This window comes from Propithecus coquereli, unplaced genomic scaffold, assembly GCF_000956105.1.
Source record: "Propithecus coquereli isolate 6110/MARCELLA unplaced genomic scaffold, Pcoq_1.0 Scaffold459, whole genome shotgun sequence".
Lineage (NCBI taxonomy): Eukaryota > Metazoa > Chordata > Mammalia > Primates > Indriidae > Propithecus > Propithecus coquereli.
Genome location: NW_012150385.1, coordinates 693,996 through 718,465, shown reverse-complemented (window position 1 = coordinate 718,465; position 24,470 = coordinate 693,996). Strand labels below are relative to the sequence as shown.

At 43.9% G+C, this 24,470-nt stretch overlaps 1 protein-coding gene across 1 annotated transcript in view; it reads right to left on the bottom strand.

The window, feature by feature from the left end:
- Window positions 1–22,406, bottom strand: part of SYNDIG1 (synapse differentiation inducing 1) — a 107,834-nt gene extending 85,428 nt beyond the window's left edge. The window contains exon 1 of the mRNA XM_012655061.1: window positions 21,927–22,406. Coding sequence (XP_012510515.1) covers window positions 21,927–22,406 — 480 coding nt within the window. The remainder of the gene's footprint in view (window positions 1–21,926) is intronic.
- Between the last annotated feature and the right edge of the window lie 2,064 nt (window positions 22,407–24,470).

Sequence of the window (24,470 nt, the reverse complement as noted above, 5' to 3'; positions counted from 1 at the left end):
ACAATAAAAAGAAAAAATATTAGTGTCCATTTATAAATTTAAAACAGTTCTGACTAAAAACATTTGCCAAAGTCATGGCTGTTCCCTAATATGAAAGAAAAAATTGCCATCTATCTAGAATAATTTTGTTATCCAGAGAAAAATAAATGAAAAAAAAGTAAAACAAAAAAAAAAGTCACAAGTGTGCCATTTTAGCAGAAAAATTATACTTTAAATTGAATTTTTTTTCCCTTGGGGATTAAGCATTGGTACAATCTTTTCTCTTGTCGATTGTGCTTTAATGGAAATACTGTGAGCATTACTGGAAAAACTGAAAAAATATTGAATATACTTTATGCTACATGAATAATTCATTTAACACTGCAATTTGGCATTTCATCGTCACCTTTGTTGTTTTCATGTCTTCACAGAGAAGCTGCTCAGTGGTGTTTGATATCACATACCTGCCCAAAGGAACACGGCACGTCAAGCACTTCACAGAGGTATGTTGAGCCAAATAAGCCAAAGGCAGCTCTGGCCTCCCCTCCCAGAATGGGGACCCTGTGTAGACAGAGGCACCTTCTCAAAGGACCAGGCCACAAAGTGCTCACTGCAAATGGTGCCCATGTAGCAAATGGCTCTGGGTGGATATGGCAGAGGACGGCTCACTGTGCCACAGTGATGCTACTCACAGGATGCCCAACCTCAAAAGCTGAGCAGACCCACTGCTCAGAGCTGGAAAGAACTCACAGCAGAATGATGGGGAAAACTCCAGACTGACAAGGATGACAATGTGGGCTGGGAGGTGAAGGAGCCTGGTAGAATGTCCCTCCGAGGCACAAAGAGCAAGCTTGAAGGAGCCTGACATCCATCTATCCACAGGATCCATCTACCCAACTAATGGTTTCTGAGCCCCTCGTAAGTGCCAGGGATTATTCCAGATGCTGCAGGAAGGGCGGAGATGAGCACCACTGCGTCCCTTCCACTAAGAGGCCAGTGGCCTTCTCTACTATAGGAGAATATCTTTGTGACTTTGGAGTAGGTAAAGACAGCACAGATGGGGCATGAAAGGATGTGAATTATATTTTAGGTCATTAAATATGAACTGTCCGATTTCAAATCAAAAGTTTAGTTTATTATATCTCAAACAAGAAGCAGGACACTTAATCAAAGTATGCCCATATCCTACCCAACCCTGCCCTCCACTCTAGGGCACCAGAAGCCTCTTTGGCTTGAGTGAGAACCATGTCTGTCTTGCTCCAGAGTGGGAAGAGTGTGGGTCTCCCACCTGACCAGACCGATGTCTCCTCCACCCTCTCAAAGTCCCAAACAGTGGCCACAGACACCAGCCCTGTGCAGTTTGAGAGCCTTGAATCTACATCTTCCACCCCTGCAACAAGGAGACACGCCAACTGCCCAAAGCGTGGGAAAAGGACAGTCCTGTGTTCAGCTGTTTACAGAAACCTCCTGCCCGGTCTGTCTGAGGCCCTCGCTGTTGACACAGCTCCCCGCACACCTGAAAAGTTGCCTCTGTGTAAATCCAATGACGGTAAACTTCTGGTTATGTATCAAGGGCCAGGTTGGGGTGCTCTAGGTAATTGGATAGCAACCATTTTTAAAAATCACTAATTTACTTTTTTCTTTACTGTTCCGAAATGTTCTGCTTTATTGAAAGAAAAGCATGTATTTAAGTTATATTTTTAGTTATAGCTTGAAGACTACAGAAAAAATATTAAAATTCATTAAATATGACTTTATACAATGTATATATGATTTCAAAGTGTATGTATATATGTACTTTGAAATATTATGTGTGTATATATATACACTTTGAAATAATTTTAGACTTACATAAAAATTTCAAAAATAGAACAGAGTTCCTGTAGAAACTGCAAAGATAGAACAGAGTTCCCATGTACCCTTGCCTTCCTCTTACATAACCTGGTACAATGATCAAATCCCAGAAAGTGACATTGGTGCAACACTTCTAACTAAACCACAGACCTTCATTGGATGTCACCAGCTTATCCGTGACTCACTCTTGTGTGTGTGTTTGCAGTGTAGTTTCATGGATTTTGTTTCATGTGTAGATATATGGAACCACCACCGCAATCGGAAAGATTCCATCACCTCCAAAAAATGGCCTCAGTTTACCTCTTTATAGTCTCACCCTCCCATCCTTGATTCCTGGCAACCACTGTTGTTCTAACTGTTGTAGCAGTTTTGTCTTTTCAAGAATGACATAGGAGTGGAAGCATACGGTATGCAGCCTTTTGAGACTGGCCATTTCCACTCAGTACAATCTCCTTGGGGTTTGTTCAGGCTGTTGGGTGTATCAATAGTTCACTTCCCTTTTGCTTGAGTGATATTTTGTGGTAAGGAAGCACCATAATGGTTATCCACGCATCCACAGATGAAGGGCATTTGCATTGCCAGTTTTGGTTATTAAAAATAAATGCTATGGACACATACATATAGATTTTTGGGTGAATGTAGTTTTATTTCCTGAGCGTAAATATCCAGGCATGGGATTGCTGGGTCATGTGGTGCCTGTTTAACTTGATAAGAAACGGACAAACTGTTTTCCAGAGCAGCTGTTCCATTTTCCACTCCCATGAGCAGCACATGAGAGTTCTGGCTGCCCTGCACCCACACCAGCACTCGGTATTGTCAGTTTTTTGGATTTTGGCCATTCTAAGGTGTGTAGTGGTATCTAATCATGGCTTTATTCTGCATTTCCCTGATAACTGATGTCAAATATATTTGTGTGTGCTTATTTTCCATTTACATATTCTTTCTGATGCAGGGTCTATTCAATCTTTTGCCCATTTTTTAACCAGATTATTTAATTTCTCACAATTGAGTTTAGAGGTTTTTTTCCCAACATATGCTAGAGAGAAATTCTTTGTCAGATATGTGATTTACAAATATTTTTCTCCCAGTCTGTACTTGTCTTTTCATCATCTTGACAGTGTCTTTTGCAGAGCAAAAGGTTTTGATTTTAATAAAGTCAAATTTATCTATTCTTCCTTTTGTGAATTGTATTTCTGATGTTGTATCTAAGAACTCTTCACCTAACCCTAGGTTATAGAGATTTTCTATGTTTTCTTCTAAAAGTTTCAATGTTACATACTTTCCATTTAAATGTGATGGTCCATTTCTATTTCAGGGAAGTATTGCTATACATTTGTTCAGTAAATTAACTCCACTAGAAGAATACTTTTGCCTGTCCTTATAAACTCTATAATATTATAAAATACAATACTGGAATCAGTGTATGATAATTTTGAAACAATAGATTAAAATAGGTTAGTCAATAAATGGTACAGAGATGACACCTGTTTTATTCCTTGCATCAACATACAGAACCATTAGAACAATTATATGGCAAATGCTCATGTATCCATCTCTTAGATTCTACTATTGGCATCTTGACCACACTGCCTTTATCATTATCTGCCCATCTGTTCATCCTCCTGTCCACCATCACTTCCTCTTACCTTCCTGGATGCATTTCCAAGTGAGTTGCCGACGTCAGTACATGCCCCCTAAACCCCTCAGCATGCACATCATTAACAGGGTTCCATAGTGGTTTGTACTTTTTTCTGGGGTAAAATTTACAAAATTGGTTTTTAATAGAAATCTGGGGGCTCTTGGTTCTGATTTAGATAATTTGGATCAACGTGACCTTAAGACACAGACTAGTCACAATTGCAGATTTGGAGTTAGGGCTCGGTCTGTCTCTTCCTAGCTGTGACACCCTTAGGCAAGTCACCAACGTCCTTGGGTGGGCTGTACCTGCGGACTCATTTCAAGCCTCTTGATGCCCAGTCTCTGAGGCTCTGGGCATCAGAAACTTCATAAATGATTTTATTTGTGATTCTAAGTTTTATATGTGATTTTTAAGATGGAAAACCACTGACTGGAACCTCAGATTCCTCATCTGTAAAATAGGGATGCCAACACCTCCCAGCTGGGAAAAGCATTAGACGTGGACACATGCATCACTCTCTTGTCACATACTGCCTGAATGTTTGAATGTCAAATATTTTCTTCTTGCCTTTCTTTTTGCTCCATATAGAAATTCTCCTCCTGTGGTCAAATCATAGTTAAAGGTAAGGAAGGGGGAGAGTTGTCGGGTTGCAGAAATTGCAGCAGCACCTGAATGATAATTTATCTAGGTCATATTTCTGACACCAATAGGCACCATGTCACTTGAATTAGATGGCCTCTTGCAGGACGCATGCACTTTCCATCTCCTGATGGGTAGGTTTGTGACGAGCTAGCAAATGTGAATTCTGCCATGCCCCACAAAGCCGCTCAGGTCTTCAGAAGTTGTTGCGGACCTGCACCACCTCAGAGAACCCCAGCGCATGAGTGGAGGTGGTGACTCATGACATCTCTAAGGAAGAAGGGGTACAGGGCCACCTTCTGTTCAGGTGAACGCGTTTACACTGAAGTGAATCCTCTGAACAAGGACTGCAAGAAAATGCTGCCCACTGTCTTTTTTCAGCCCTTACTGTTACACCAAATGCTGTGACTACCTTTTGCCTGTGACCCCTGATAGCACACTTTGAATGTTTGTGGAAAAACGGGAATTCCTTATTTGTCACGCGTTGAAAATCCTGTCTCCTGCTTCCGATCCACGGAAATTATCAGGACAGTACACGTACTGCCTCTCATTGTCTGGTGGCTCTTAAAAACGCTCCTGGAAGACCTTCATCTCTATCTCAGGTTCTGATCTCCCAGATACTGAAATCCCGCATGGCCAGGTTGAGTCCAGGTGTTGTGAGAAAGGAATGGAAATGGGTGGGTCAGCAGTTGCCAGTACAGAGACCACCAGTGCTGGGACTCCGACGCTCTCTCGCACCTCTCCCCCAGCCAGGCTAAAGACAGGCAGATGGGGCTGTTACAAGGGGACAATTCCAGCTGAATGAATGGCCCATTCTGTTCACCAAGGAAAGAACCAAGTCCCTTTTATGAGTACATTTATTTCTTCTAGGTCACTGCCCAGAGCAAAAATAAAGCACATGTCTCCAGCAGCTGCTGTGCAAGGATCTCACCTACTTCTTCCATAAAACTGGACCAATTGCTGCATTTCTAGAAGCTCAGAGACAGTGCAGAGATTGCAATCCCCCTTTACACCCAACGCCCCCTCCCCCAGGCTGAGCATGAAGTGGGTGTGGCTCCCTGCCCCGCCCTCCCATTGTGGAGGGAGCCTCGCCACCAGGGAGACCAGAGAGGAGGGGGAGGGGCAGTGCTCTGAGGCTGAGATCATGGGGGAAGTACCCAGAAAGGAAGCAGGAGGCTCCACGCTGCTTCACACAGGTCAGAGCATCTCTGGACTCCTTTCAAGAGGGATCCAGAGCCACCGGGATGGCAAGGAGAGTAGGATGCTGTCCCATGGGGGAGAGTGGAGAGGTTGGGAGTGTGTCATCCAGGGCAAGGCGCCCTTGTGCGGGAAGTGTGGACGTGAGAGTTGTCGTAGCCTGTAAGGGCCATCCTTAGGGGAGGGCAGGTGTGGCTCTGGGATTTCCAAGGGGCTATGAGGCGCAGAGCCATGTCACTAGAGGAGAACAACGCTCCCAGTAAAGCTCAGTCTCATACTCCTTTGTCCCTGAAGTGGACGAAGAACACACCTTCTGCACCCCTTGTGGGGAGGGCGCAGTCCTCCCTGCTCACGGAGTGGTCCCCTGGCAGCTGTGAGGAACGCAGACTCTGGCCACCTGCCTGCCACTGGACCTGCACTTTAACCAGAGCCAGGTGACTCCTGTGCATGCTGAGGCTTGAGGGACTCAGGAGACGTGCTGGTGAGGGGTCCTGGGGATGGTGCCTTCACTCTGAGAGTCTCTCCCCCAGGGCACCTCAGGGTGGTCCCCTCACCTTTCTGTCAAGCCTCTCCTTCAGCAAACGATATGGAGGAGGAGGAGGACTACCAACTATTGGACCAGCTGTTCACCGTGTCCTTTGTCCTCTGTTTGGAGTTCAGCCTCCAACCTTCCAGGCTGCATCGGTGCTGGCATCGTTAGCTGCCTTCAGGCCCTGCACGGTGCCCAGAGACAGGACAGACTTCTCCATGTGATGGGGGTCCAAGCCTGCACTCATGTGGACACGTTCTGGCTTTGCTCCTGTGACGCGAGGCAAGGTCCTTCCAGGGTCACTGGTGCAGCTGTCACCCGGAGCTTAGCTCCCTCCTCCTCTCCAGCATCCAACTGCCGGCTTGTGAATGGCTAGGCCGGGAGTGTTTCCCAAAGTCCGCTCAGTGACACACTGCTTCAGAAAGTCACCAAAAGTGGCATTCTGAAACAAAAAGGCTTAGGGCCACATTAATCCAGGAGTCACTGAGTTAGTCGAACAGGAGGGTTTTGTCTGGCTTTAACCTCTGGGACTTGTGGGGCTGTAACTTTCTGGTGAGCACCATGAGTTCTCAGGAGGTGGGGACAGGTACCCAGTGTTCCCAAACCCTTTCTCTTTTCACAGTCAAGTGTTCCGTGGGACACACTTCAGGGACTTGTGCAGGGGTTGGTGACTGCAACCAAATTGATTCAGAACAGGCCCAGCTCTTTATACAACAAGCCGACTGCTTCAGAACAGGGGATCTCGATCAAGATCATGACACTACCACCTAGACCCATGGGTCTTAAACCAGAACCACCTGCAGGGCTTCAAGAAAAATACTGACCCCAGAGATCCTGACCTAATTGGTTAGGGGTGTACCCGCTGCATCAATGTGTTTAAAAAGAGAGGCAGGGAGGACACGGCCAGCAGGCTGAGCATGCGGGCTCTGGCTGAGGACAGGCCCGGGAGAGAGCGGTGCCCACCCAGCCAGCACCCTCCACCCCTTTCGGCTGCTCCAGCTCGTCTCCTGCTCTTCCTACTTGACAGCTCACAAAGGAGGAGCTCTCTGGCTAGAATGACTGGGGAATTTCTTTTGTTAATAAAATACCAATGGCGTGTCATTCATAATATTCATATCTTGCTTTCTTTTTATTCCTTACTTGGAGTCTATCTTTGTTTTGTGGTTTGTGGAAGACACAACCTCCTCTTGGGTTTCAACGCAGTGCAGAATGTTGCCGGGAGCAATTTAAAATGTGTCATTGACCCTGTTACCCCGAGACAAGGAGACATACAGGTGCTACTGCCAAGGCCCTAAGGAGCCAGCTGTGCACCAGGAGGCCCGAGTTCCATTTCTGCTTCTTGCATTGGACATGGGTGACTTTTTAAAGCACTTTACTAAACAAAGTCAAGGTCACCTAAGATTCGTACTGAGAAAACTCTCAAGGTACTAGGGCACTCACACAGAGTTTGGCTTCATTTCCATTAAAAGAAAAAACTTATGAAATTTAGCTTGGATTTCTCGATAGTTTTTTTATTCCTTAGATGAATTGGCACAAATATTAATTATGTGCTTACCGTATGCCTGCCGAGCTCTGGGCTAAGAACTGGAGATGTATCTAGGAGTTTATGTCTCTGCTCCTTACTTCCCTGTGACCCACCTGTACCTGTGAACTACCACCTGTGAACTACCTGTGACCTACCTGTACCTGTGACCTACCTGTACCTGTGAACTACCACCTGTGAATTGCTAGCTGTACAGTTCCTGGTGGCTGCGGAGGGCCTTGGGCCATCACAGCCACAACCTACACTCTCCTGCAGGATCAGGCTGAGGTCCCCTCTGTGGAACTCTGCCTGAAATCGTCCCTTGCTTGCCTTGCCACGCTCACTTGCTCGTCCGTCCTGGGAGCGTATTCTTAGCAAACTCCTTGCTCCTGAGTGCTCATGTCAGTGTCTGCTTCCAGGAAATGTGGCCCAAGACAGATGTGTCAAACAAGGCAGAAAATAAACAAATAAGTGAACGAACACATAAATAATGGTATTTAAATGGAGACCTGGTTGTGACAAGAAGCCAGTCAAGCAAAGGGTACAAGTAAGAACATTCCAGGCATATGGAAGGCCCTGCGGTGACAAAGCCCACATGGTGGTGCAGAAGTAGAAAGAGGCTGCAGTGCCCCTAGGGTTACCCTCAGGGAATCTGGGTTTTACGGAACTGTTTGGAGATCTGCTACCTGATGAGATTTTAAAAGAGAAAAAGCAAAAGTGATACAGGAAGAGACACAACTGACTAATCGACCCCAATGGCTTGCCTGCTCCTCTGTTTTCCAGAGGAAGCATGAGAGTGAAACCCATACAACCTACCACACTGGAGCACACCCAAGTTCCACCAGCCTGGGCCTGCAGAGCAGTGGGCAGACTGCTGGAGGACAACTGCCTTCTGTGACTGGACCGCGAGGTACAGGTGCCCCATCTGGTCCCCACGTGCCCCCACCCCCAACCGGGCCTCCTTGAAGCACCACTGTTGTCTCTGCTGAATCATTCTTGAATCTATACTTTACAGTCTAGGCCTCTATGGGTAAAGTCTTATGTAAGGTTATAAGATTCTGAGCTATGTGCTCTGTTTCTAAATATACTCCTTTTAACTCTGAGGAATGTTCTCTTCCTTCACATATTCTATTTGTTTTATGGGGACACAGACTTCCATAATATCCCTGGTGGTTCTCACCTTTCCAAAGGTGAGATTTCTAATTATTTGTCCTCTAACATATGGCACCACTGTAGGCTGGCTTACTTTTTGCCTATAAATGAGTTTGAGGTACAATAAAAACTTACTGAAGATTTACATTAACCACACCAAGGGGACATTTTTCAATTAACACCACCGAACAACAGCATGTACCTCTTGTTCTGAAGATTTACTTTCTTAAACTGGACAGAGGCTACTTTTCATAACACAGTCTAGCGTTCCACTGGGGACTGATACGTGGGACACAACGTGAATTTCATTATGCAAGAGGAAAATGGCTTTTTTTCCTGGGATCTTCAGCAACTCCAACTCCTAGGAAGGCCCAGGTAGCAGTTATTCATCATTTCTCTGCATGAGAATGACAACATTCTGCACTAAAGATGAGCCCAGACAGGAATCACCCAGCACATCTTTCCCAGTGAGGGCCTCCCTCTTACCCCCATCCACGTCTCTCTCTTCTAAATGAACAGAAGTGCTGATCACCTGTACCATTTTACCAGGTTCCACTGAAGATCCGTGTGTTCGTTCTTGATCCGCAAGGACAGAGTATCCCTCACCCTTCTAGTGATGTCAACAGGAACAGACTCTTGAACAAACAAAATGCCCCTTTGACTGTTCTGGAAATCTAACTTTGTAAAACCCCAGCACACTGAAAGTCATGAGATCTGTGTGGCCACCACCGACTACAGCTTCTTTCTATGCAAGCTTCATCATGCACCCCAGACCACCTATGTTTCTGATGTGGTTTCTTAAGTGTTTTTAGGAAATACTGTGAAATGATTTGCTACAGAGAAAAAAAAGAAGAATATTGGTTAAAATAAAAGTTGGGCTCATCTTTGGGTTTTAATGATACATCTGTCATTGTTCCCAGTGGCATGATCACTAGATATCTGAACTGGATTGTACTGTGAAGACTTTGTTTCTCATTACCCCTTTAAAGCAATACGTCATCATCACTAATATCTTGAATTCAAAGAATGTGTTCCTTCTATTTAATTTTAATGTTTATCATATTTTTTCTTGCAATATGATAATATGATAAGTAGGAGATGATTTTTTTTTTCAACATTGGTTAAGTACAATGGAGTGCCAAGGCCTTAGACTAAGCTTTAAAGAAATATGCTTTATCCACATATTGCAGAGCCACCAAAGTGCTAAAGACAGTGGCAGACCCATGAAGAGAGATGTTTTAATAAGCCATTGAGCGAATCTACAAGACACTCCAAAGGATCCTTTTTATTTGTATTGAATTTTGTTTAAGTGAATATTACTTGAGGCAAGAAGGCCTTCAGCCAAGTTTGGGGTGAATTTATTAAACTACAATTTGAGTTAGAATCAAAATTTAACTAGTATTTCTTCAAACTGAGTATGGAAGAGATTCCTCAAAGTTATGGGCCTTCTCTTCATTGTTATTCAAACTACATTTGTCATCATTACCCATGTCAGAAAGTATTTAGCTCACAGCTACATGTAAATATAGGAAAGCGAGATTCCATTACGGTAATTATAGCCTTACAGTGACAAAAGATTCAATTCTCTGGCAATGGTTCCCTTTGTTAAGGCAGTCACAGACGTAACAGGTCTCTCTACTCACCCACAATTTTGATTAGTGGCATAGAAGCCGCAACAAGCTTGAAGAATTAAAAAGGCTTTTCTTTTTTAGCATACACATTTGGTTCGACACCCTGACCCCTTTACTCATCAAAAAGTGCTTCAAATGAATATGAAGAACAGTCTGTACTGTCATGACAGGTGGACTTGTCATCCACTCTCCCCTTCCCCTCCAATGGCCACACTGCACACGCCAGAGCCTTTCACACGAACACGATGAGAACATGTAAGATGATATTGTAAAGACATCGATTTTTATTTTTTGAGAAACATGCCTTAAGTTACACCTTTCAATGCAGGTTATATTCCATACAGAAAATTAAAACATTAGATGTCATTCTACCAGGCCAGTCATGGTCATGTTTATATTTCACAAAATATTTTTGAATTTTTCTTTGGAAACTTTGAGTATTTGGCATGTTCTCAATGGGGACAAATATTTATTTCATGAAAGTAAACATAATTTCTAGAGAAGCCAATGTTATTCAAGCACTGGCTCTTCACGCAATAAGGTGTTTGCTATAGTTTGGGCAACATAAAATGAGATATATGTATAAAGAGGTAAAACTGATTCCCTTATGAGTGATCCACACATAGATCTGAAGGAAACTGGGGTATCTAAATATATTTCTCTATTTACAGACTGTTCCAAGAGAGGGAAATGAGTAACTTAATTTTCTAATGCCATATGCAAATATATATATTATTTACAGATAATTAATTTGATTAAAATTCTTAACCACAAGGCATCTGTGGGAATCAACATACTCTTTGTCCAATATCTAGTGTGTGCTGGGAAATGCAGGTCCATCACTTCAGGTAATATCCTGGCAAGACTCCTCGTAGGGCAGTCAGGAAGTAGGCAAATCCTGTCCTCAAGGAACAACTGGACAAAATTGTCAAAAACAGCCATATCCTCAAATTGATTAATGGCCAACTATATATTAAAAAGTGTTTATGAAAAACTGCTGAATTTCAAGTAAGAAGAGTAGGGGTCTGTGGCGTTCTTGCCCTGGGCTGCTCCAAGCTGCCCAGCAGCTTGGCCATGAAGTACTGCTACTGCGACGGGGCTAGCCATGGACAGGAGGGACTCCATTAATGGAAGAGGCTGAACTGACTGGAGACAGAGGGTGGCAAACCCATGCCCTGCTACTAATGGGAATAGCTTGCAGCTCTCCTAGCCTAAGACTATAGTCCTGGTTGGATCAAAAGGCAAACTAGAGTATAACCCAGGAATTTAACAGGGAGCCCCCAGAGATGAGAGAACCACAGAGGGGCTGGGTAAGCTCTCCTCACATCCCTGGCTGACCTGGTGGCAATGAAAATGCACAGAGAAGGTAGGAGAGAGCCAAATGGACAGTAGGAGGTAGAGCAGATGTGAAAACTGCCTGAACTTTGAATGCATTCCCCAAACCACAAACCAATCTGTTGGCAGAGAGTGGAAATCTAATCTACTATTTGAGCTCAGCCTCTGACCAACAACTAACTGGCTGGCCTTTAAGCCATGCAGACCCAGGAAGTCAAGCTTAACAATAAAAATAAGGGTTAAAAACAAAACAAAACAAAACAAAACAAAACTAAGGAGCTCCATCAGGGGCTGAATACTATACAGGAGAAAGATTCTACATATTTAGTCCAGATAAGTCACCAAGAAAACAAAAACGAAATAAAACAAAAAACCCAAAACAACAACAACAACAATAAAAGGCTGTGTAACAATCATAATGACCTCAGGGAAAAAAAATCAGAATCCCAAAGTTGTTACAATATATTATTAAAAATGTTTAATCTAGTTTTTATCCATGACAAAAAATACAAGCCAAGTGAAAAAACAGAAACGTATGACCAATACTCAGAAAAAAAAAGCAGTCAATAGAAACTGTCTTACTCTGAGTGGACACAGATGTTGGATTTAGCAGAAAAAGACTTTAATACATTGTGACAAATATGTTCATAGGCTAAAGTAAACCACATTTGATAACAAAAGGAAAACACAATGATAATGATTCAAAATAATATCAATAAAGGCACAGAAACCATAAAAACTAACTGGACAGAAATTATAGAATTGAAAGTACAATCTGAAATGGAAGTTCACAAGAGGGTCTCAACAGCAGATTTGCCATGACAGAAGAAATACATATCTGAAAGACAGCCCAATTATCCAACCCGAAGAACATGTAGAAAACTGTTAAAGGAAAATGAAGAGAAGAAAATATCTGTGGGATGTTAAGCATACCAACGTATTTGCATTGGTAGTTCGAGGTAGTTCAAGAAGGAGAGGAGAGAAAAGGAAACAAAAATGTTGAATAAATAATGGTCCAAAGCTTCCCAAATATGAAGGAAAATATCTGCACATTCAAAGAGCTCGATGAACCCCAAATAGAAAAAAATACTAAAAGGCCCACACCAAGACATAGGAATCAAATTGTTTAAAAACAATGACCATCTTGAAAGAAATAAGAGGAGAAGAAAAAAAAAAAAGACTCATCTTGATCAGGAAAATATCAGTACAACTGATATTTAACTTTTCCTAAGAAGCAGAAACAATACAGGCTAGGAGGGAACAGAGTGAGGCATTCAAAGTGAACAAAACAGCTGTCAAACAAGAACTCTATGTCCAACAAAACCAACAAGGGCAAAACAAAGACATTCTCAGCAAATAAAGACTGAGAGAATCTGTTCCTGGCAGACTTGTCTTATGAGAAACAGTAAAAGAAGTCTTCAGGCTGAAAGTGAACAACATCAGATGGTAATTTGAATTCACAGGAAGAGAGAGAGAACACTGGAAACAGTAAATAAAAGGGAGGGTAACTATAGACTGCTATATATTTTTCTCCTGTTCTCTTATAATTCTTAAAAGATAATTATATAAGTCAATAATTGAAACAGTATTGTTAGATTGATAACATATGTATGAAATATATACATGACAATATGAGCTAAAAAAAGGAGAGAGAAAATGAAGCCATACTGGAGCAGTTTCTATAGCTATCTTTTACTAGAATAAATTTAGTTCTAATTTAAAGTAAACTGAATCAATTAAGATCCTTATTGTAATCTGCAGAGACACTGCTGAGAAAATAACAAAAAATATAGTAAAATACCAACAGGGAAATTAAAACAGTACCCTAAATATATTAATTTATAATAGAAAAAGGCAGTAAGAAGAAACAGAAACAATAACACCAAAACCAAGAAACATGTAGAAAACAAAAATCAAAATGGCAGATGTAATTCAACCATATCAAAAACTACATTAATGCAAATGGACTAAATACTTCAATCAAAAGACAGACACTATAAGACTTAATTTAAAAAAAAAACAAGATTTGACTATGTGCTTTCTACAAGAGACACACTTTAAATACAGAGACAAAAATAAATTCTAAGCAAAAAGATAGAAAATGATATATCATGCAAACAGTAATAATAAGAAAGTACAGCAACTATATTAATATCAGACCAAATGGACCTTAAGACAAGAAACAGTATTAGACACAGGAGGGAAACTTCATAATAAAAATTTTTGCAAGATATAGCAATTATATATGTACACGCAATAGTGGAATCCAAAAATACATGAAGCAAGAACTGACAAAATTGAAAGAAGAAACAGACAATTTCACAAAAGTGAATATTTCTAATACTCCACTCTTGATTGAACAACTAGGCAGATAAAGAGCAAAGACAGAAGACACGCACAGCATGATTAACCACCATGGGCTAACGAACGTCTATAAAACACTTCACATGATGGAAGAATACTCATTCTTCCCATGTGACAAATCATATACTAAGCCACTATCAAGTGTCAATCAATGTAAAAGATAAATAATACAAAATATGTCCTTCATCTATAATGAGATTTAATTAGGAATAAATGATAGGAAAAATGTGAGAGATCCCTGAATACCTGGATATTAAACAACACATTAATAAAGAACTTGTTAGTAAAATAAGTAAACACACTGGATATAAAAAATACTTTGAACTAAATGAAAATGAAAACACAACATATCAAAATTTATAGGACACAGCTAAACAGTGTTTGATAGAAAGTTACAACTTTGAACTCATATATTATAAAAGAAACAAACCTCAATCCCAGTTCCCACCTAAAAAAATTAGATAAAGAAGAGCAAATTTAAGCAAAAAGAAATGGAAGAATATAAAATAGCTGAGTAAAAATTAACAAAATTGAAAATTGGAAAAACAATTGGGAAAAAAATATCGATGGAACTGGAAATCAGCTATTTGAAAAGGTCAACAAAATTGATAAACTTTTAGCCAGACTAACCAAGGAAGAAATAGAAAAGTTCAAATTACCAAAATTAGGCATGAAAGAGGAGACATTATTACTAACCACACAGAAAGTAAAAGGATTTAAATAGAATATTATGGACAATTTTATGCCAACAATTTAGATAATTTAGATAAGATGGTCGCAAATTACTAAAACTGAGTCAAGAATAAAGCAACATCTTCAGATTTTCTTTAAAACAACAGACTTACAACACTAAAGTAACATAATTAGTTCAGTAATTGAAAATCTTTCCACAAAGAAGAGCCCAGGCCCAGATGTCTTCACTGGTGACTTCTAACAAATACTTCAAAAGAAATCGTACCAATACCACACAAAATTGTTCAGAAAATAGCAGGGGGAACAGTTCCTAACTTATTCTACTGACACAGAAAAGTGACTCTCAATGCTAGGAACCACTTGAAGTCCAAGTGGGTTTGAGCAAGAAAGAGTTCAGGAGTGAGCCAACAGTATATGGTGAAAGTGAGATTTATTAAGAAACTACAGAAAATCTACTCCACAGACAGAGTAGAGGATAGCTCTCTCTGCAGAAGAGAACTGCCTCTGGTTTCTGCTGCCTTTCTATTTAAGCTATGGTTTAATTATAGGCTAAACCAAGGGAGGCACATTCACGAAAGGGACGGTGTCCCTCCACCATCTTGGTTCTAACCAGTTGGAACTTGCCCTGCCTCCCTCCTATTTTGATCTGGGCAATTTGAAACTTTAAGTCTTCCTGACTCAGTAAGGCAGTGCAGCAGCAATGCCCAAAGCAATGCCCAAAGTAGTACCTGCTAGTCTCTGTCTCACTATGAGGCCAAAGTTACCCAGATACCAAGGCCAGGAAAAGATATCACAAGAAAGAGAAACCACAGATCAATATCCCTCATGGACACAGATATAAAAATCCTTAGCAAATTACTAGTAAGTAAAACCCAGCAACATTTAAAGAGGACTGCATACCATTACAAAGTGGGATTTATTCCCAAATGCAAGGATGGTTTAATATCTGCAAAGCAGTTAATGTCATACATATATCATTAAAGGACAAAAGAATAAAGGACAAAAAATTTATATATATATATATATACACACACACACACACATACACCACACATGATAACCTAAATAGAAATAGAAAAAAAGCCATCTGACAAATTGAACACCCATTTTTGATTAAAAGCAAACTGTTCAATAAAGCAGTGAGTAAAGGGAACATCCTATACCTGATTAACAGTGTCTACAAAACACCATAGCTGACATCCTTATTCATGGAAACCTGAATGTCTTCCCCAAGATCGGGAGCAAAATAAGGATGTTCACTGACTCTTTCCACTTCTACTCAACCCTGTATTTGAGATTCAAGCCACTGCAATGAGGTGAACAAACAAATACACAAAACAAAAAACAAAAAATCCCCCCAACCCAAATCAGCCCCCCAAATTTCCCTGGAATACTAAAAATAATTTTCAAAATGCCGTCTACTATTTTCTGAATTCTGTTTCCTCTGGGTCAAATGTTCTCTACTTGTTCTGTCGCATTCATGCTTTTGGGTTTTCTTCAAATGTAGAGAGCCGCCCCCCTTTTTCCATATTTATGAATGAGGTACATGTAAGTGCTACACTGCGGTTATAAAATTCTATGTCCTCCAACAGGTTTCAAGTTTGTAAATGGGAAGACAGACTCCACCATCTTGGAGAGGCCTAGCTGAGCATTCACAGAGGTAAAGTGGCCTGAGATGATCCTAGCTCCGTCTCTCTGTGTTTTGTTTGTGGACTATAATTTTTCTCCTAATGTAGGAAGAACAGCATTGTCATTAGGAGACAAGAGTCTAAAGTCAGCGGGCCTGTCTCAGATCCAAGGGCTGCCAGCAAAGCCAACTGTGTGATATTGGGAACAACCCGAGCTTCAGTCCACCCCATGCAGGAAGAGGACAGTGACATCACCTGTCCCCAGTGTCCTGAGGATCAGATAGATGGCAGAATGCACGCCGCGGAGTGCCCAGCAGAGAAGGTGCCCCATAAACACAAGTTTCCCTCCCCCTTTCTTCCTTCGGTGAAGGACAGGCTCGGCCCTCAGCACTGTTTCTCAGAGATGGCACTCCATGTGCTCTAGGTTTAAAAGGTTTTGCACTGTCACAAGTAAGAGGCAATAATGTGCTTTTCCACATCCGGTCATCATCTGTAACAGCAGGAGGGCTGTCAGGCCTCTCTAGTGCGGACTCCAGCCACTTGATTTCATAGCTTTAAACTCAAATTGCATATTTTGAGAACTGCTTTATTATTTGTCCCTGAATCTCTCTGTTTGAGTTTATTTGTGTGGAAAGGAGAGGTGGTTTCCTGCTGTTGGTGTTCCTGGAGGCTGCAGTTTTTAGTTCTGGCTGGGAATTGGATGAAGCAATGGTCATATCAGAGAGAAGCCCCTAGGCCACAGGACACCAGGCCCAATTATCACCACCCAGAGTGTCCTGCAGGCACCCCTGTGGGTGCCTGTGTAGTCACATTGGGCACAATAACACTAGATAATGAGTGTCGCCTCTGTGTTCCTGCAGAGCCCTCAGAAGTCCCCTTAGATCCTTCTGCCTGATATCAAGCCACAACTCACTCCGCTTGTGACTTAAGGTGGAGCAGAACAAATCATCAACACCTGCTAAACACTTGAGGCCCTTCCATAAATATTCTCAAACTTAGCTACAGAACCTGTTCATGTTACTACCACAACCACCAAGGCAAACTGAAAACTCCATATGCTCTTGCAAAGATGCGTGCCAGGTGAGCAAACCTCGGTGGATCTGGGAAGTCTGCTTAAACGCCAGGGATGAGGCTCACCTGGTGGTGTGATGGGGCAGAGGCTGGCCGGGCCACCTGGCAGACAGGACCTCCAGCCAGAGGAGCCTGCTCCTAACCAGGGCAGTTCAGGAAACAGTATCCATTTGCTACAGACCAAGTGAAACTGTAGAATTCCTAAAGACATTAAAATCATGTTTTTTTTTCCTTTTCTGAAGTGGAACTGCCTTCTGGAAAGAGTTCCAGATCAATATTTACTGTATTTGTTTCAGTCACAATATGATCATGGCTGTTGTCACTCTGTCCAATTAGATGATCTTTCAGAAAAATTATGCCAGAGTCTATGCTTTTTTGCTCTACGGTAGTAGTACTGGCAACCAACCAATAAGGCAATAACATGCAGGACACAGGCCAAGACTTGAAATGCCCTTGTACAGTGGGACTTACCTTCTCTGCTGCTCTTGGGATCCCTAGCATGGCTGCCATGTGACAAAGCCTGGGACAGCCTGCTGGGCAATGCAGTCACCTCTGTCACTGCAGCCAACAGCTAGCTAACACCCTCTAGCAGGGCTGCCTCACCCATCGGCAGCTAACTGTGGACAAATGCTGAGCCCGGGTGAGCCCAGCAGAACAAGCATCCAGCTGAGCCCAGTGCCACTTGATGACCCTCAGAATCCTGAGCTAAATAGAGTTGTATTAAAACCTCTGTGTTTTGGGGTAATTTGTTATACAGCAAATGCTGACTGATACATGCTCCTTTATTATTTAATAGAATGGAAAAAAGAATAAACCATAGAACAGTTACTTTTTGTACAATGACACTTCTAGTCAGTCATTAGTTTTTCTTCGTTTACAAAACAAAAATAGAATAAAAAGCACCATAGCAATATTGTAAGAATGTTTCTGAGAAAATATCTTTTGTTTTCATAGAATTCCTAAAGGACCAAATTAACCACTTCTGGTGACCCCTTGAAATCCTCCACCGGTGTCCTAAACAGCATTGTAGGAATGACAGCAGCCACGATGTGTCTTTATTTCTGCTCCTCAGAGGCTGTGGGAGGTGCCATTTCTTGGTGTGGTGAGCTCCTTGGATGTCCACCAGAAAGTCTCACTAAGTGCCTAAGAAGCAGCTTACTTTTTAAACAACTTGCTGTTCCATCGATGTTATTGGGAAGTACCTTTTCAGGCCAAAATATAAATGCCAACATGCTCTATCTTACTATTATAATCAAAAGTCACTATAAAAATATGAATACAGAATAGGTTCTATTATAATAAATAAAGATTCCTGCTGCTGTATTATTAAAAGAATTGTTTCTGCTGTGCTACCACTGCTGTTGCTAGCACAGAGGAACAAGATGGGGTGGGAGAGCTCACCTCCCTGGAAGTCTGCACCACCTGTCAAAGCCATGAACCCACCAGGATAGACGAGTCTGTCTCCACCTCCGCTACCTCCTAACTTTAATTTAAGATGTTGTTCTGAGCAGATTTCAGACCTTTGTAGAATTCCAAAACCTGCATCTCCCTGCTGAGGTCATTATGCGAAAAGTTGTTGCAATGAAATGGATTCAATAATTGCCAAAAACATCGATTTGGACATACTAGGAATAAAAAAATTGCATTTAAATGTTGGTTGTGTTCATGTGCATGCAAGTCTCAAAGAAAGAGTAACAGAATTCTTTTGGGTACAGTCCATTGTACAGTCACAGGAGGGAAGTTAACTGAGGACCAAGAAGATGTGTTGATCACCTGGTCATCTCCCACTGACCCTGACATAGTGTAGATATTCAAGGAAAGTGTGGGATATAATGAGGGGGATAAAGCCCACACAGTGAGAAAGGAATGACAGAGACATCCAGAATCTCTTTTTCAATCTAGTTACTGTTCCAAGCCTTCTATTGCTGGGGCTTATTATATATTGGAGCTAATTTTCCAAAAACTCACAACAAAGCTGAAAATCCTCTGCTGGCCAGTTCGGCCACCTGGGGACTTGAGGACACCTCTGACTCCTTCCTTGCCACTCTTCTCTCCTCATCTCCAATCAATAGCAAATTTCACTTTTTAGGTATTTTGTCCCCCTTCTAATGTTGTCCTGATCTCATCTGACAGACCCCCAGTGGGGGTAGAGGGTGCACCGAGTGTGGTCTTAGCCCCTTGGCCCTCTCCTGCCTTCATCTCCCCTCCACCCTCGTCCCACCTGTGGCCAGAGCAGCTTCTGAAGACACAGGTCTGACCACAGCCCTCCCTCCTGAAACCCCTCCATGGTTCCCGTGGTCAAAGCCTGCTGCCCGCAGTTCCCAATTCTTCCATGTAACACCCGGCTCACTTTGGGTTGTCTTGTGAATTAAATTTGGGAGCATTCTGACTCTCAGATACTCTAACAAATCCATTCAGCATGTCTAGCAGCACAGCCCACACCATGCTGGACCTGAGAGGACGACAGGTTGGGCAGGGCCTGGGCTCTCCAGGTGCTAAGCCCACCCTCCTCTGGGCACCTTCCTGACTCTTTCACTGGGGTCCTTCCCATCTTGCAGGTGTCTGAGTTTGTGACCCTGCCTATGTCCTGTCTCCCTTAGGTGGCTCACGAGGTCCTCAGCGATGGGACCCCATTTCCCTCTCGGTCATGTCTCCCCGACCCCATCTACCACCGGGTGGGGGAGGGTCGTAGCATTTCTAACCGGTTATCATTCCCTGCAGAGTTCCCAGGTCGGCTGCCTCTGTGGCCCCCATGTCCTATTGGACTGGAGTTCTCCTGCCACCGCCCCACAAACCTCTTTATCCTCATCCTCAAGATGCAGTGGGGGTGGGGTTCCTGACTGCAGTGAATTTCTGACCCTCCACATGAGCTTGGAGCCTCGTTCCCTCTTTCGTATGCTTTCGGAACAAACTGGGCATTCAGTCCTCATAACTCCTGTGTGAGGCCAAAAATTCATTTTCATGCACCTTCCTCGCTAACTTTTACAGGTCACACAGCGTTTATACCTCTGCTTTCAGCAAAACCCTCAGATCCTGGACAACAGGAGACACTTAACAGAGGCTTCAGAACAGAAGCCAAAGCACCCTCCCACTTCCCCTAGCCCAGGCATAATTGTGCACCCCTCGCAGATGCATCCAGGTTGTGAGGGCCTCCTCGGACGTCTGGGTGTCACAGGTCGTGGGCCCTTTCCCTGCCAACAACTCCCCACCCTCAACCAGTCGGGCTCCATGGGCTCCACTGGCTGGTGCTGCTCCGACATCCGAGTTTACCTCTCCAATTCTGAATCTCTTCCCGACTAAAGCTGTTTCCCTGCAGCTGTGTCGGGTCCTCACTGGTATCTCCAGGCCTGACCCGCTGGTCTCCTTGGCCTGTCGTGCCTTATGGTTTCCCTGTGGGGTCTGATTCTGTTCCAAACCTCCTCCCTCTTGCCCCTCCAGAGCACACGCCGCCAAGAGGGCCTCAGCTGCTATGATGGCCCCACATCGCTGGAGAAAGTCGCGGAGCCCCAGTCAGACTAAATTCTCACGCAAACTAACAATGCTGCTTGAAAGTTTCTCCAGTAGTCTTCTAGAATCATCACTTCCTCCAAGTCAGGGCTCTGAATTGTCTCCAGTCTGCTCATGTCCCGAAGTCCCCCCACCATGGTAACCTCAGCCAACATGAACCCCCCGTTTCCTCCCCCACCCCTCTTCTCTCTCAGGCAAGCGCAAGCTGACTTCTGAAAGGCCAGCCCTCCAGGACCTCTGCTTGTGGCCTGTCTCCCCCCCAGGACCCTGGATCCTCTGCTCTGAACATCTCCCCTCCACCTACAAAAATGTTTTCCCGACGCAGCCAGAAACAAACACACCTTCCCTTTGACCACACGGCCTCCTGGAGGTCAGACCCGGAAGGGCTGGCCCAGCTCTTTCTGCCACTGCGTCCTGGGGGAGCACCTTCTACCCTCACTTGCAGTGGGATGACTCTGCGGGCGTGGGCGGCTATCTCCTCACTCACGCCCCTGAGCAGCGGCTCTCACCTCCGGCCAGGTGCTGCTCTGAAGGGACACAGTGCTGCACACTCGGCAACTGCCGTGCCCTGTCACACCACGTCCAATACACACATTTCTGGGAATGTAGTTCAAATGCCCTAACCTGCTCGCCAGTCCACTGAAGAAATGATTCATCTAGCAATTTAATTCCTCTTCCCCTTAGACTATCAATTTCTACTATTTCTTCCAGCACGGTTTAGCTCTACCAAGAAACCTATAACCTCTCAGTAGAAACTATGGAATGCAAAATCAAGGGGCCCACAAGTGACAGCAGAAATACTTCCCAAATTGCCCCCCCTCAACACACACATTTCAATCCTATGTGGCTCTGGGATCGGCGTCCCTCTCATCTTGCTCACGTTTGTCCACGGCCTCTCCCTCTCACAGGGTGATGGACAGCAGGGACCCCCAGCTGGCCCGCCAGTGTTGCCGCCTGCAGGCCTCTCCGACGGCCATCACCTCAGGTCATCTCTGACTAGGATCACTGCTGCCCGTCTAATCTTTCTCCACTGCTCAATCTTTCACAAATATTCAGCAGGGAAGGGCACCAAGAACGCCTTCAGTTTCTCTGCACACTAGTTTCATTCCCTAACTTTCGCGGGGCACTCATGAGTTATCCCCCCAGCCCCGGAATCCCCACCGCCCATTCCCAGAAGGCCACTGACCTCCAACTCCTGGAACTCCTCCTCTTCCTCCACGTCATAGGACAGGGTGTGGATTTTGATGTCATCGGCCGAGAGGTCAATGAACTTCCCATCCGGGTACTCCAGGCTGTCTTTGGTGGGGGACCGGTCCTCGATGAAAGTGGTCTCGCAGCAGTCGGCGGCCATGCCATCGCCCCAGGAGCGCAGCAGGCCCTCTGAGTACAGGAAGATGTTGGGCCGGGAGTGGGGCTGCACCGACTGCTGCAGGGTGTTGGGGTCCAGCAGCTGCTGCACCGGCTCGTTCCTGCTGCTGTCCAGGACAGCCGGCACTGCGCTGGCCACCACCCGGTGGCTCTGGTACTGGGGCGCTGGGTAAACGGACACCAGACCATCCCTGCTCTCAGCCATGAAGTTTCTGGTGTTAATTAAGCCGTTCCTCTTGCCAGCATCGCTGATTTTACTGTGCACCAGCACGCTCTTCTGTTCAATGATGCCATCCATGGTCCTCCTCCCAGGCTGGGCTCAGGCTGGCGGGCGGACTCGTAAGTCACACTGGCCTCATGGGGCCCATTTCTCCTGGAGGAGGAGGAAACAGAGATGAGACAAGAAAATCACACTTGGAAAAAAAGCTAATCACCCAGACCCGCACTGTTTCAGATCGTACTAGTCAAGCAAGATGCACAGCAGCTGGGGGAGTCAGGTGATGCATAGTCCTACCTATTCTGTGAATTTCAAAAAGGCTGTCGGGGTGGCCAGCCGGAGTAAGCCAGCAACTGGTTACCTGCATGTCATACAGTCCCTGCTTCCAAAGGAAGGAGCCTCTGCAGGAATTGGATCCATTGCAGTCCTAGAGGAACCTGATTGCCAGCAGCCACCCTGCAGCCCAGGGGTGAACTCAATCACATTAGCATCCAACTCACCCACAGGGAAATGAGACTGCATATCTGTGATCTAAGACTGACTCTTCCCAGGTACTGGGCTATTCATTCAAGCAGGAAATTATGTGATCAGAATAATCCCTAATTAGTGATGATCCCCTTGAGCTGTCAGGTCTCAAACGTGAATCCCACAGCAAGGCATCTGGAGACAGACACAGCTTAGGTCTGGCAGGGTGCTCTACAGCCTGCCCCCAGCACGCCACTGAGGACCACCTGGGCGCTTGTCAGAAATGCAGAATCTCGTATCCCACCTGCACCTACTGAATCAGAATCTGCACGTTAACAAGACCTCAGCTGACTGGTCTGACATTAAAGCTGGAGGGGCTGTGCTAGAGTGTGCAGGGCCAGCTGTGGCCTGCGGAGCAAGTGAGCTCTATTTTACAAGTGATTATTTACTACACTTTCTTAAGGTTCAAATAAACATATCAAACAGTTTGTATTCTTAAAGAATAACTTTTTGCTTATTGAAGTGAATTTTTCCAACTTTGAATATCATAAGTTATGATTATGAATGAAAGGAGTTGAAGTTAGTGGAATTTTATTTTTGTCATTGCAGCATGCTTCCACATCTCTTCCAACACAGACAGACCTGTCATATATATTGCCTTTAACTTCATAATTTCTAGGAGCTCATTTCCTTCCATGTTTGCTTGTACCCACTCCTATCTGGCAACAGCCCTTTCCCGAGCCTGAGTCCATCAGCTCAGAGACGAAACTGATCAGAGGAGAGAGATCGCCTCCAGTGACACTGCCTCTAGGATTATCCACCTGGCTTTGCCACCAACACACTCTGGAGTCTCAGCCCAGCACAGCCTTACTGTTCTTCCAATGCCCTTTGTAAAGGATACCTTCATGAGGTGTTTTTTTTTTTTTTTTTTTTTTTTGTATTTTTTCTGATATTCAGGACCAGTGAAGAAGAAAACCTCCCTTGACAAAACTCTTTCTGGGCTGCATCGACCATTGATTCCCAATGGCATCCTCTTGGTGGGGCCTTGGAGTCTGTGTTTTGAGTCCAGCAGAGGAAGCTGGTTGAAGTGCACCACTGGGCAGTCATGCCACACATGCTTCCTTATTGATGGGGGGGGAGGGGTGACAGCATGAAGAGGGGACTCCACAGCACTGCATTTTCATCCCCAGTTAATCCTCCCTCCCTTAGCCTCTTTCTGTGTCACTGCTCCAAGAACCCTCCTGGTGAGTGATATACATTCCTACCCATGAGTTTGGGTGAATATCCGGTGGACAAGAAAACTGCAGGAATGTGAAAGAAAAGACAGGAAGCTGGTATGCAACAGCTTCTGTAAAATTTTATATTGTATAAAAACATAGTTTTCTTTACTTGGATATTGTCGTGGCATAAAGAGCACTATAGTGAGTCAGGAGGCCAGGGATTTAGCCCTAGTTTTGCTACTAAATACGGGGTATCCCAAAAGTCACCATATGTAGGGAAAATGGTAAGAAATATAAAAATATTAAAAATGTATGTTAGAGTTGAAGAAATATGGCATGTACCCTCTAGTACATATTACCTTTGTCATCATACAGTATAATGCACAAGATTTTTATGTGCCACTAAGAAAGAAAAAATGTTGGCAATTAAACAGTGACATGACATTGATTATAAAGTGCA